Source organism: Lathyrus oleraceus, chromosome 4, assembly GCF_024323335.1.
Source record: "Lathyrus oleraceus cultivar Zhongwan6 chromosome 4, CAAS_Psat_ZW6_1.0, whole genome shotgun sequence".
Taxonomy (NCBI): domain Eukaryota; kingdom Viridiplantae; phylum Streptophyta; class Magnoliopsida; order Fabales; family Fabaceae; genus Lathyrus; species Lathyrus oleraceus.
Window position 1 is genome coordinate 405,977,431 of NC_066582.1, and position 15,226 is coordinate 405,992,656.

At 39.4% G+C, this 15,226-nt stretch overlaps 1 protein-coding gene across 1 annotated transcript; it reads left to right on the forward strand.

Moving 5' to 3' along the window:
* The first annotated feature begins 10,661 nt into the window (after positions 1-10,661).
* Positions 10,662-14,571, forward strand: LOC127137733 (DNA repair protein RAD5B). Its single transcript, XM_051064162.1, has 14 exons — positions 10,662-11,570; positions 11,740-11,873; positions 12,038-12,173; positions 12,257-12,304; positions 12,436-12,585; positions 12,680-12,831; positions 12,922-13,000; positions 13,094-13,294; positions 13,437-13,580; positions 13,667-13,819; positions 13,963-14,030; positions 14,140-14,262; positions 14,362-14,461; positions 14,506-14,571. The coding sequence occupies exons 1-14, from the start codon at positions 10,662-10,664 to the stop codon at positions 14,569-14,571; spliced, it is 2,463 nt and encodes an 820-aa protein (XP_050920119.1).
* Positions 14,572-15,226: the final 655 nt, after the last annotated feature.

Sequence of the window (15,226 nt, forward strand, 5' to 3'; positions counted from 1 at the left end):
GCATTAACCAGACCTTTAGAACCCTAATTGACTCATCCTGGCCATTAGAAAGTAGTGAGATAACTGGCTTCGGTTCCGACTGGAGTTGGTTGAGACTCGATACTACACTCTTTGAGATTGGACTTTAGGGAAGCTTCGGTCAACCACTTGGTGTTGCACTGAAGTGGACTTAAGGAAAGGTCAATGATTTGAGATCCTTCTAGAACCCGGTTACTATTCTAAGACAGGTTGAACCAACCAAACTTCAGTGGGGAGGGTATTTACCTATGGAACTCACGCAAGCCTTAAAACCTAGGAATGATTGTTGTGTGACTTGCTTGTGCTTGTTATTTATCTAACAACATGACATCATAACAACATAACATCATAACATCATGGCATTGTACTAACCATTTCAAGGATTTAGGGATTTAACTCTGCTAAAAAAAAAAAACAGAAAAAACGAAAACAAAAGCAAAAACAAAAGAGAAAAGAAAAAGAAGCTCTTTTTGTTAGTTTATGCAAAGTTAAATCCCGAAAGTCCTTGAAAACATTTCATACATTGCATTGCATCGCATAACAGGTATTCTAAAGGATCAGTGTTCTCACGATTTTCCTATCAAACAGATTCCAGCAGATTCAAACAGATTGAACAATGGCTCTCGAACAAACTGTCAAAGATCTCCAGGCCCAGAATGCTCAATTCCAGGAAATGATGCTGAGCTTATCTAAGGGGCAGGAAGAACTGAAAGCTCTTTTGATGGAGAAGAAGAAGGACCAGAAACCTGTGGGTTACATCAACCCGGGGAGAAGGCTTAAGGGACAGGTTACAGGAGTCAAGATTAGAATTCCGAAGGATTCAGAAGAAGAGACCGAGAATGATTCGGAAGATGAGAATCCTAATCTCGTCAATTCTGAGGACGACGATGAAGATTATGAACATGAACAGTACTCTCCGAAGGATGATAAGTACAAGTTGCTGGAAAAACGTATGCTAGCTATGGAGGGGCAGAAAGTGCCCGGTCTGGATTTCGAAAACTTGGGTCTGGTCTCTGATGTGGTCATTCCCCGCAAATTCAAGGTTCCCATTTTCACTAAGTATGATGGTGCCTCTTGTCCTCAGATGCATCTAAGGGCTTATGTGAGAAAGATTCAGCCGCACACTACTGATAAGAAACTGTGGATCCATTTCTTCCAAGAGAGTCTGTCTGGCACACAGTTAGAGTGGTATTATCAGCTTGAGAGCTCTAACATCCGCACATGGACTGATTTAGCAACAGCTTTCTACAAGCACTACCAGTATAATTCTGAGTTAGCGCCTACTCGGCTACAGCTACAAAATATGACTATGGGCTCTAAAGAAAGTTTCAAAGAATATGCTCAAAAGTGGAGAGATTTGGCTGGCAGAGTCAAACCCCCTATGACTGATCGAGAATTAGTGGACATGTTCATGAGCACACTGACTGGCCCATTCTACAGCCATCTATTGAGGAGTTCCTCATTGGGTTTCACTGAACTTATATTAACAGGTGAACATGTTGAAAGTGGCATTCGAAGTGGGAAGATACAGGCGACTATCTTTGATCCTCCGGAGACTCCTAATGGCATCACTGCCCCTCTGCCTAATCATGACGAGACTGTCAATGCTGTGGAAGATACTGATAACGATTATGACTTGGATAGCTGGATTTTCCCAACAATTGGTGACGGACCCAATAATTGGAAGGCTGAAGACACTATCCCGATTTCCTTTAGTCAGGAGTAATTGTTATTGCTATTTTTGTGTTTCAAAGCATTGTGTCTATACCCGGGGCATAATAGCTAATTTTTCAAGGGTTTTGTCATTTCATAAGCATATTCATATTCAATAAATCAATGGACTTTTTGCATTCAAATATTGCGCTCTTTATCTTTCCTGTCTTCTTTTAAAACAAGCTATGTTTTCTTGCACACACTCACGTAACAATTTGCCGATCCATATCCACTTTGGATCCTGTTGGTAATGACTCTGCTACTGTTCATTATGACTTTGAAAATCCGATCTACCAAGCCGAGGATGGAAGTGAGGAAGATTGTGAAGTCCCTAGAGAACTTGCCAGACTGGTACTACAAAAGACTATACAGCCGCATGAGGAATCAATTGAAATTGTAAATCTGGGTACTGAAATAAACAAGAGAGAAGTCAGAAGTTTCTTGGGGCACTCGAATTACATTGCCCGATTCATTCCACACTTGACTGCTACCTGCAAACCCATCTTCAAATTACTAAAAAAGAAAAATCAAGAGATGGTATGGAATGATGAATGACAAAATCAAGAAGTATCCCCAAGAACCTCCAGTTCCGATGCCACCAGTTGAAGGAAGACCTTTAATCACGTATTTGACCGTGTTAGAAAATTCAATAGGGTGTGCTGGGGCAACATGACGAGTCTGGTCGAAAAGAGCATGTCATACACTGCCTTAGCAAAAGGTACCGACTGTGAAACAAGATACTCACAGCTCGAGAAAGCTTGCTGCGCTTTGGCTTGGGCTGCTCGCCGACTAAGACAGTATATGTTGAATCATACCACTTTATTGATTTCTAAGATGGATCTTATCAAATATACATTCGAGAAACCTGCTGTCTCCTAAAAGAGTTATCACTGATAATGGTACTAAATTGAACTCGGCATGCAGTTCAAAATAAAACACCATAACTCTTCTCCGTACCGGCCAAAGATGAACGGCGCTGTAGAAGCGGCTAATAAGAATATTAAGAAGATTATACAAAAGATGACGGTAACATACAAAGACTGGCATGAGATGTTACCATTTGCTCTTCATGGTTATCGTACTTCCGTGCGAACTTCGACAGGGGCAACTCCTTTCTCTTTAGTCTACGGAATGGAAGCCGTTTTACCAGTGGAAGTTCAGATTCCCTCTCTAAGGATCATGAAAGAGGCGGGCTTAGACGAGGACGAATGGATTCAGACTCGACTCGATCAGATAAATTTGATGGATGAGAAGAGACTTGCGGCTGTATGTCACGGGCAGATATATCAGAAGCGCATGACCAGGGCATTCAACAAAAAGGTCAAGAGACAAGTGTATCAAATTGGCGACTTGGTAATCAAACGCATCATCCTACCACAAACTGACCCCAGAGGCAAATGGACTCCCACATACGAAGGGCCATTTGTAGTTAAGAAGGTATTCTCAGGTGGAGCCATGATACTCGCTACAATGGATGGTGAAGACTTCCCACATCCCGTGAACGCGGACATAGTTAAAAAATACTACGCATAAAAGAGACCCGCTAGATCGACGTATCTAGGCAAAAGTAAGGGCATCCCGGCGAACCAAAAGGGTTCGGGCAAAAATTAGGGATATATAAAAAAAAATGTACACCCGGCAAGTCGAAAACCTGAAAAGGTGGCTTGGGCAAAAAAGGGTATCCTGGTGGACTGAAAACCTGAAAAGGCGGTCCAGGCAAAAATTAGGGATTAAAGCGTATGACTATGTCCCGTTCTCAGTCAACTTTCATCCAAGTTCGAGGGACTGACCAAGCCAATCACTTCTATCCGACAGCAAAGGATGAGATGCTCGAAGACATAATGACAGTAGTAGGCTTAAAATCAATAGGACTTCTTCCACATAACTTTCTCTTTGTTTTCGACAATTTCCTCTTACTAGGATTTCTGTCTCCTTGTACACAAATTGCCTGTTTATAGGCCTCCTTTCAAAATCAATACAACCCTCTTTCAAAAAAAAGATGCTTTTGTTTTTACTTTTCTGTTTTGGTTGCGTAAATGTCCATTGATTTAATTTGAATTAATATGTGCATTTGAATATGACTGATGTTTACCAAAAATACATGCATAGAATAGCAATAGCAATTACTACCCGACTTCAGGATCAAGGAAAAGGTCTAATCATGCTTCCAATGAATCCGCTACCAATTCTCTTCCCCAGCAAGCCTGTTTTTTTTTTTTCTTCAGAAAATGGCAGTATCCCCAGGCACAGCCAGTTACTCCCCAACAGAGGTCGGCGTCACCAGACAGATTGATCATCTCATCCATCCCCAGCCAGGCTCTGTTGAATATTTCCACCATCAATCAAGCATCCCCAGCCGAGAAAGGGTCATCGACACAAATGTCTCAAATCAGTAGATGGGGATTTATTTTCCCCAGTAGAGTCCCCAAGCAGAACTTCTCATACGCATAACTCATTCATTACTTCCTTTCACAGCATACGCATGCATACAACATTCACATTTATTTTAGCATAACACGAAACATCTCATGCATCATGACATAGCATGAAGCTAACTTTTTCTTTGCAGGTTAATTATCCTCCTGATATAGTCAAAGTAGAAGGTTCATTCAGACAGACACCTTTATCAATCACATTCAAGATTCAGATACATATTTCAAATACAGTTCATGGGAACATTCATTCTGACAACACTTCGATATCCTCCTAACGATGGCATCTCTAAGCCCATCCCAGACATTTATTGCAAGTACAACATATACAGGTTATCAGATACAGCCTAACGTACGGTTCATTCTGATTCAGCCCAACATATGACTTCTTCAGCAACTCCAATGCGGTCTAACGTACGACCCATTTGGACCTTCAAATCCTCAGATGCTGCCTAGCGTACGGTACATTCAGGGGTGTAGTCTAGCGTACGACTACTTTCTTTTTCAGATGCAGCCTAACGGACGGCTCATTCTACAACTCGGATACGATCTAACGTACGATCCATTCTGAACTTCAACAACCCCAACGCGGTCTAACGTACGACCCGTTTGGATCTTACAACCCTCAGATGCTACCTAACGTACGGTACATTTCTGAAGTGTAGTCTGGCGTACGACTACCGCTTTCATCATCAGATGCGGCCTAACAGACGACTCATTCTGCGACGGTCTAACGTACGACCCGTTCGGATGTCCATCCCCTCAGATGCTACCTAACATACGGTACATTTCTGAAGTGTAGTCTAACGTACGACTACCCCTTTCATCATCAGATCCTACCTAACATACGGTACATTTCTGAAGTGTAGTCTAACGTACGACTACCCCTTTCGTCATCAGATTCAGCCTAACGTACGACTCATTCTGCAACTCAGATACGATCTAGCGTATGGTCCATTCTGATCCTTTATCCCCAACAGCATATGACACACTCCGACTCCCCAGCGAAGTCGGCAGCCTAATGGATGACTCATTATACGGTCTAACGTACGACCCAGTGTGGCACCCATGTCTTCAAATTGGCCTAATATACGGCGCGATCTGAAGCTTTCGTCATCAAACCTCCCGGATGGCATCTTTAAGCCCATCTCCATCAAGACCAACTGTTGATTCTCAAGTGCAAATTTTTGGGGCATTCTAGTGTTCAATAATCTTCCACCTCCAGACCACGAATGGCATACACGCCATCCTAACTCTCTCGGTTCAAGAATATTGAACAGGGGCAGCTGTCATACCCCAAAAATTACCCATCATTTTTCCTAAAAAAAAAAAAAAAAAAAAAAAAAAAAAACGAAAAAAAAAAAAAAAGAAAATTTTTTTTAATTAATTAATTAATTAATTAATTAATTAAATAATTAAAATAAATAAATAAATAAAATATAACAAATTATTTTGGACTTGGGTCTCCCTCATTCCAAGCCCATTACCCACGAAATTAGTCTATAAATACTGAAGTTTCAGTATGGGAGATTTACTGGAGAAAGAAGGAAGAGAAGCAAAACACTCTGAGGTTTCCTTGGAACAAAACCTTGAGGAAAAAGAAAGAGAGAGAACAGAGAAGGACGGATAGAAACTTTGGCATAGGAACCCTGCCTACCCGGAGAATTCAGAGTAAAGAAACCCTGAAGGCAGCCCATCTGCACCGAAGCCATCGCCGTCCAATTCCCGCTGCCTAACTTATTCCGATACTACAAGTGGTCAATCCCTTCAACCTTGAATTGGCAAACAGGTTTTGCGTATCTCTATTGTTTATACTTTCAATTGGCCATATCTACATATATAAATGCATCATGATTAAATGTTGATATATAATTTGCTTTCGTATGGGAATTTAAATATGCCTGAATACCCTGAATGTTTGACTATGTTATTCCTGTGATAAAATGCCATAAAATTCAAAGTTCCTAACATGGGGCTGTTTTCAAAATTCAAAATCCGTGGCCTTCGCTAGGCGAGGCAGAGGCGAACGAGACAGTACCTGATTCTTCTAGTCTGTTTTTTGTTTTTATCATAGCCATGCATTATTCATCCTATCCTATTTATTGTTGTGATATTTCTCCGGTGTAATCTTCGATTGCACCCTGATTTGGTGTTCTGACATGTTTCTTTTTTTGAGTTTCGTAAAGGTTCACATATCCCAGGAAAAGGTTATTGGCTAGGTATTCCACTTTATTTGTGGGATACCCTTGTGGAGTTTCACCCTAAATTAATTTTTTAATGTATTAATTTCTAATGTATTAATTTTTTTAAACTATTATTTTTAATAATTTTAATGTGGAGTTTCATCCTAATTATATAATTAATTGTAAAACTTTGCCTTTGAATAAGTGATCTTGGACTTCTCTTTGTTGCCTTACGATTACGATATTACGGTCATGTCCCGCGAACGTGGGGATACCCTTAGCAAAGACCCTTCGGTTAAATCATCATAAAATAAATTATAGTCCCTCGGATGTTGCCTTCGAATATACAACTTTGTCCCTCGATGACCCTCCGATGTTGTCTACGGTTAAATGATGATAGTCCCTTCGAATGCTAAGGTATCCTCATAACTGTTGCCTTCAATGACCAATCGATGACCCTACGATGACCCTTTTACATCCAAAGGATAAAACTACTTATTTCTCAATAATAAGGACAGTTTTACCCTCAGGAAATGCCCATAAAGACCTTGGGTCGGTATAACTCTTAATTGCTGGCTCACAACTTAAAACATTTTTTTTGCACCTCACACCTTTCAAAATGCCTTTAGAAAATCACCACTTGGTATACATTCATACTAGAATCATTACCGAGTTATATTTTTCTAAACAATTTTCAAAACTAAAACGGGATAACCACTTTGTATACATTCATACAAGAATCATTACAGAGTTAAATTCTCTTTTCAAAACAATTTTCCAAACAATTCACAAACACTTTTTTAGACAAAAATAATATAAGTGATCGAGCAATTAAGAGCCCATGGATAACCATGGATACAAAGGGTGCTAACACCTTCCCTTTGTATAATGTACCTCCCGAACCCAAAATCTAAATTAAGGTCTTTCCTGTTCTTTTCCACCTTTCCTTATTGGATAAAAGAAAAGTCGGTGGCGACTCTTGCTAACCGCGACATTGCGATTAAAACCACAAAAAGTCCAGTTCACCGTATGACACCATGAAATAATTTTTTTTGTTGCGAAAAACTCTGATTTCTGCTTTTCCGCCAAGCGGGCTTCAATGAGGACTTCTTGCTTCTGGAAGAAAATCCACTTCAAACTTGCTTTAGATTACAATGATCCAGGAAATGTCCCACGTCTTGTGAACCAGATGCGTTATTGTAAACCAACAAAAATTCCTTTTATACTTTCAAAATCAAAACAATTTAAAGTTTTCAAAAGCTTTGTCGTTTCCACTATTTTAATGTTTTTATCTTATCAAAAATAAAAAGCGACATTAAGCAGAAAAACAGAAACAATTGGTAAAGCAATGTTCAACTGAACAATTTTATTTGATGAGAAGAATAACTCATACATGAGGTTCATGAAGATGTAAACCCCTCTAAGAGGAGATTACAGAGAAAGAAAGCAAGTAAATGGCAACAAAAAATTTAACTGATTTTCCAACGAAATACAACTTTGCTACTTTCCCCTATGTCCTCTAGTCCTCATTACTTTGCTTCTGGAGATGGTAATTGGACTGTTTTCTTCCGTCTGAGCTTCATTGTAGTGTTGACTTATGTCGCTGCAGTATTATGCTTTTGGATATTCCCTAACTTTTGCGCGAACTGCTCCTTAAGAGTTTCAGTTCACCGGGAGATTTTACCCTTTTTTGCTTAAGTCGCCCTTTCGGGTTTTCGACTTACCGGGCTTAATTTTTTTGTTTATCCCTAATTTTTGCCTGAGCCGCCCTTTCGGGTTTTCAACTCACCGGGATGCTCATTTTTTGCCTAAGTCGCCCTTTCGGGTTTTCAACTTAGCGAGCTTTTATTATCCATATCTTTTTCTTAGGCATAATACTTTCTGACTGCATCAGAATTGACAGGGTGTGTCAACTCTTCTCCGTCCATGTTCGTGAGAACTAAAGCTCCACCAGAGAAAGCTTTCTTCACCACAAATGGTCCTTCATAGTTTGGAATCCACTTGCCACGTGAATCCTTCTGGAGGGAGATTATCTTTTTCAAAACTAGTTCACCCACATTAAACTCTCGAGGTCGGACCTTCTTGTCAAACGCCCGCTTGAGTCTCCTCTGATATAACTGACCATGACACAACGTTGTCATCCTCTTTTCCTCGATTAGATTGAGCTGGTCAAATCTGGTTTGAATCCATTCAGCTTCTTCTAATTCTGTCTCCATCAAGACTCTCAATGAGGGGATCTCAACTTCTATCGGTAGCACAACCTCCATGCCATAGACTAGTGAGAAAGGGGTTGCCCCTGTTGAAGTGCGAACAGCTGTTCGATATTCGTGCAAAGCAAAGGGTAGCATCTCGTGCCAATCTTTATAAGTTTTCACCATCTTCTGAATGATCTTCTTGATATTCTTGTTAGCTGCCTCCACAGCTCCGTTCATCTTTGGCCTATAAGGTGACGAGTTATGATGTTCAATCTTGAAATTCTCGCACAACTCCTTCATCATCTTATTATTCAGATTTGATCCATTATCAGTGATAATCTTGCTAGGAGTTCCATAGCGACAAATCATCTCTTTCTTGATAAACCGAGTGACGACTTGCTTTGTCACATTGGCATAAGAAGCTGCTTCTACCCACTTAGTGAAGTAGTCGATGGCAACCAGAATGAACCGATGTCCGTTTGCAGCTTTAGGCTCAATCATACCAATCATGTCTATTCCCCACATTGAGAATGGCCATGGAGCTGATAAAACATTCAAAGGAGTAGGTGGCACGTGCACCTTGTTAGCATAAATTTGGCACTTGTAGCATTTCCTGGCATAGTGGTAACAATTTGTTTCCATTGTTAACCAATAGTAACCAGCTCTAAGGATTTTCTTTGCCATTGCATGTCCGTTTGCATGAATGCCGAAAGAACCTTCGTGGATTTCTTTGATGAGTAGGTCGGCTTCGTGTCTATCCACGCATCTGAGCAGAACTAAATCAAAGTTTCTTTTGTATAGAACACCACCACTTAGGAAGAAATTGGTTGATAATTTCCTCAAGGTCTTTTTGTCTGTGATGGATACATCATTTGGATACTCATGCTTCTCAAGATATCGCTTGATGTCATAAAACCAAGGCTTTCCATCTATTTCTGCTTCAACTGCCAAGCAATGTGCTGGCTCGTCTAGACGTTGAATTGTAATAACAGGTGATTCGTTAGCCCACTTGACCTTAAACATAGATGACAAAGTAGCCAAGGCATCGGCTAGCTGATTCTCCTCTCTAGGAATATGATGGAAATTAATCTCATCAAAGTAGGGGATTAGCTTCATGACATGCTCTCGGTATGGGATCAAATTGGGGTGGCGGGTCTCCCAATCTCCTTTAATTTGATAGATGACAAGTGCTGAGTTCCCATACACTTCAAGAATCTTGATTCGTAGGTCAATAGCTGCTTCAATTCCCAAGATACATGCTTCATACTCCGCCATGTTATTGGTGCATTGGAAACATAACCTTGCCGTGAAGGGAAGATGAAAATCCTTTGGAGAAGTTATAATAGCCCTAATTCCGTTACCCAATGCATTTGAGGCACCATCAAACACGAGCGTCCACCGCGATCCTGGTTCGGGTCCTTCTTCCGGGCCTGAAATCTCATAGTCTCTTATGTACATGACGTCTTCATCTGGGAAGTCGAGTCTCATCGATTGATAGTCCTCCACTGGTTGGTGCGCAAGGTACTCTGATAACACACTACCCTTAATGGCCTTCTGAGTTACATACTGAATGTCATATTCTGATAACAACATTTGCCAGCGAGCGATTCTGCCAGTTAATCCAGGTTTCTTGAAGATGTACTTGATGGGATCCATCTTGGATATTAGCATTGTTGTATGACAAATCATATACTGTCTCAGACGACGAGCAGCCCATGCTAATGCACAACAAGTCTTTTCTAGCATGGAGTACCTGATTTCACATTCTGTAAACACTACGCCAAAAATGACTTTTAACAGCGCATCTTAGACAGCGCTTTTAAAAGAAAGCGCTGTCTAAGGTTAAAATTAAAATAAAACACGGAAAATGTTCCAAAAAAATAATGAAAGCGCTGTCTAAGGGGGGGTCTTAGACAGCGCTTTCTAAAAGCGCTGTCTAAGACCCCCCCTTAGACAGCGCTTTTAGAAAGCGCTTTTAAATATAGACCTTAGTCAGCGCTTTTGATAAAGCGCTGTCTAAAGTCTTTAAATTAAAAAAATAAATAAAACCAAAAGCGCTTTCGAATAGGTTTGATATTTTCTCTTTTCGTTAAGTTATTTTCTGATATTTCTGTATATCCATGACGGAACGTTCTCGAAAAAAAGAGAAGGTTTTCAGAATAATGGAAAACGACAATGTCGTTTTTAGAAACGGAAATCCAGTTCTCGTCGCTCAGCCACTCACCGTTGTCCGCGCCCTAACCAGCAATGGCGGCGCTCGTGTTCTTGCCACGCCGCCTACTCTGAACCCTAACTCCGACGAGTTCGAAGCATGCAAAACCCCGATGATCAAGGTGAACGACGAGCCTCAAGAAGAAGATGTCAAACCTTCCGTGGAGCGGCGTTCAATGCTCCCGTTTGACGATTTTCTAAAGGCTACGAACACACAAGTTGTCACTGTTGACGAATCGATGAAATCAATGGAAGTTGAATCAATGATTCCAAAGAATACGGAGAGTGCCGATGTTGATGTGGTTTATGAGACTCAGGAATCGGTTAAGACTGGATTCGTAGATGAATCGCTGAAGTCAACGGAAGTTGAACTACCTATTCAAACTAAGGAAGAAGCTGTCAATGTCAATGTGATTTGTGAAACACAGGAATCCATCATCGCTGATCCGATTAATGAAGCAACACGGATTCAATCAAATGAAGAAGCTTCCAAGGAGAAGGAAGTAGATATTAATGATTTGGAGGTGTTGAAGGTAGTGAAAGGGAAAGAAGCCGCTGTTAATGACGAAGTTAGTATTTTGAAGGTGGTGAAGAAAGATGCAGTGGAAGAGAAGAAGATTCCGAATCTTGAGGATGGTGAGTTTCCTGTTGAGCCTGGGTGGTCATTACTCGGAAGGAAGATTGAGGTTGCTACTTCCACAGCTAGAGGACTAAGGAGATTGGTGGATAATGAGATTGTTTATTTCAATTTCCCTGACCCAAATACCTCTTACAAGTTCCAATGGATTGTTCGCGTCTCAACCAAATGTTCTGGAGTGGTAATAATAATATCAATTGATTGCAATGCTTACTATTTGAAATATTTTATTGTGTGTAATTTCCCTGAATTGTTTTGTTATTAAAATGCAATGTTGCTTGATTTGATGCTTTTGTGAGAAGGAATCGAAGTCATATATTTTGGTTATGTTGTTGTATTTAACACTTTAGGTTGGGAGGCTGCCAATGGAATGGGCAAAATCTGTCATGCCTCTTGTGCAATCTGGAAATGTTAGGGTTCAAGGCCGATGCATTGCCACACCATATAAATTGGAAATGATGCAAGAAATAATGTTGTTAGTGAGGTATGGGTAACTTCTTGTTTCCTTATGTTAGTTTAGTTTAGTTTAAATGATGTTGATGAAAGCTTTCCCTTTTACTTAGTTTTGTGCCTGTAACTTGGCTATTTCATTTGAATATGATGTTGAGTTTATTGGTGGATGAACCCATTCGTTTGATTTATGGACAGTTTTTATGTTCATCAATCTGTATTCTTGGAGTCTGTTGATACCTCTTGGAGGCTAGAGGCTTGTGGCCACATTAACTCTGCTGCTTACCCCCTCCTTACACTGTTAAACATGCTAGAGATTGAGCCATATAGGAAGGTATTGAATCACTATTTTTTAATTGTTTTGTTTGTTTGTTTGTTAGTGTTGCATTTGTAATGTGCTTTTGTTATTTTAACTAGGCTGATTTCACCCCTGAGGAAATGAAGGCTCGGAAGCGGATTCTTAAAGTATGTTCAACTATTTTCTTTCTTTCCCCACTTTTATAGAGCTTTCATGATATTATTGTTTAAATTGAATTGAATGTTGTTGTTGTTGTGAATGCATGCTAGATGCCTAAATTTTCTGTTTATATTACTAGCTTGATTCAGATGAAGCTTCAGTTTTGCCTGTTAATAAGCGAAGAAAAGGCATCAGTGAGCCACTTCCTGAGCCAAATAAGAATGAACAAGCTCTTTCAGAGTCAGCTTTGAATAAACTTGTTGGAGCTGCTGAAGTCTTTGACTTAGAGGTGTATAAATTGTGTTCCAATTTCAATTGATAGTCTTCAACTTCTCTTTCTTCTGTGTCTGTGGCCAACCCATTTATGTCTTACGTATCTTTAGGAGAAAAAAGCACCAACAACCCTGATGTGTAGTCTAAAGCCTTACCAGAGTCAAGCTCTGTATTGGATGACAGAAATTGAGAAGGGAGTTGATGATGAAAATGCTGATAGAAATCTACATCCTTGCTGGTCAGCATACAATATATGCAATGGGTAAGTACTAATAGTACATGGTTCCTCAAACAAAACGTAGCTTTTACCTCAATATCAGTATACATTTTAACCTGACATACTTTTTATCAGAAGGACAATTTATGTGAACATATTTACTGGGGAGGCGGCAAAGAAATTTCCACAAGCAACACAGAGAGCAAGAGGAGGAGTGAGTTTGTTTGAAGCCATCAATTTTGAAATACCAAATGCGACATGCACTTTGAACTGTTTGTCTTATTGCAGTTGTGTTTGTTTATTGTAGATTCTGGCGGATGCAATGGGACTTGGAAAGACTGTTATGACAATTGCTTTGATTCTAAGTAATCCAGGCAGGGTGAAGTCAGAAGACAGTAACGCAGAGAGCCTATATGACAACATTTTCTCAACTAAGAGGAGGAATATTAACAATGTAGAGGGTGGCACTCTGATTGTTTGTCCCATGGCATTATTGGGTCAGTGGAAGGTGAGATTCCTCTCTAATTAAGCCAATTAAAAAAGCATGGTTGTTCTTTTATATTTAAGCCAATTAAAAAAGCATGGTTGTTCTTTTATATATATCTCAATATTTATGTGAAAGGCAATTTACAATGGTTTATAATATCCAGGACGAGCTTGAAACACATTCAAAATCAGGCAGCATATCCATATTTGTTCATTATGGTGGGGGTAGAACTGATAATGTTGATTTGTTGTTAGAGTACGACGTTGTCTTGACAACATATGGTGTCCTATCAGCTTCATATAAAAGTGTAAGGAAATGTTTATTTGTATTTTATTTTCATAAATTTAAATAGTGAACCTCCTCATTTTGGATTCCCTGATTCTTTGAAACCAGGATGGAGAGAATAGCATCTACCACAGGGTCCAATGGTTCAGAGTGGTACTAGACGAAGCTCACCATATTAAAGCCCATAAAAGTCAGGTTGCCCAGGCTACTATTGCCCTGTCCTCACACTGCCGCTGGTGTCTAACTGGAACACCGCTTCAGGTTAATTATTGAGAAACATTTTGTGTAATTTATAGAATTGCTAGTAGAAAAGTACTCCTCCCATATAATGAGCTCATAGTTATTAAGCAAAAGAGTGTATTGTCAAGAATCTCTTTTTGAAATTGTGATGTTCTCTGTTTCAGAATAGTTTGGAGGATCTATTCAGTCTCCTGTCTTTCCTGCGCGTTGAACCTTGGTGCAGCTGGCAGTGGTATGTCAAATATTAGGCTATTTTGTAGCTAGTGTAAATTGATCAATGTTTTGGAATAAAAATCATTTGAAGACTACTATTTCATTTGTTAATCTGCTTTGTAATATAGGTGGACTAAGTTGATTCAAAAGCCCTATGAGCAGGGTGATCAAAGAGCCCTGAAATTGGTCAAGGGAATTTTGAGGACCTTGATGTTAAGAAGAACCAAGGAAACAAAGGATAAAGAAGGAAGGTAGTCATTCTTACTTCATGTGAATTGTCTCTTTCAGTATGCATGAGTGAATTTCTTAATTTATAATGATAGTTATCAATTATGCTTATGTTTTTTCAGGCCTATACTTGTCTTGCCACCAACTGATATTCAATTGATTGAGTGTGAACAGTCAGAATCTGAACGGGACTTCTATGATGCTCTCTTCCTGAGATCTAAAGTAAGTTGTCCATAGCTTGCTGCTATCTGTAAATATTTGAACAGAAACTTGTTTCACAATTGTCATCTTTTCATAAAGTGGTAGTTTTGGAAACTGTAATTTCCCTCTAATGTTGCTTTTACTACAAACTTTATAATTGTTAGGATATTCAAAGATACTACCTTAGTTATGTATTTTCGTCTGGATTAATTGTTTACTTTAATAAGTAGGAAAACCATAGATAAAACATGGATCTGTGCCGATCGAATGACCAAAGAGTACGAGAGTGGGGTTGCGGAATTCGTTAAGTATGCTGTTCAACACGCTGAAAACCCCAGACGAATGCATTGTCCTTGCTTGCGTTGTTGTTATATTGGTAAGGTTGACGCACATGGATTGAAATCGCATTTGTTGAGGCATGGAATTGATCAAAGTTATCAGTGTTGGATATTTCATGGTGAGAAAATTAACGAGAATGTTGAATCGAGTGGATTAATAAGTTAGTGACTTAGGTAAATTATCCATGGTTTCTTTATTTTTTTTTTCAATTGTTTTGATTATAAGTTATATGTGATAATGCATGATTTCATTATATTTTTGTTTTCAATTGCTTTGATTATAAGTTATATCTGATAATGCATGATTTCTTTATTTTTTTGTTTTCAATTGCTTTGATTATAAACCTGGAAAAAATGTGGTTTAAAACAAAAGCTTCAAAAATTTTCGTATACCTTAGACAGCGCTTTTGTAAAAAGCGCTGTCTAAGGGGGGGATTAGAAAGCGCTT

What these genes read in the sequence shown, in the direction of transcription:
- LOC127137733 (XM_051064162.1), top strand. Translation starts at nt 10,662, where the DNA reads ATGACGGAACGTTCTCGAAAAAAAGAGAAGGTTTTCAGAATAATGGAA. An exon ending in CAACCAAATGTTCTGGAGTG is followed by an intron (nt 11,571 to 11,739) that starts GTAATAATAATA and finishes TTAACACTTTAG; the next exon opens with GTTGGGAGGCTGCCAATGGA. An exon ending in AGATTGAGCCATATAGGAAG is followed by an intron (nt 12,174 to 12,256) that starts GTATTGAATCAC and finishes TATTTTAACTAG; the next exon opens with GCTGATTTCACCCCTGAGGA.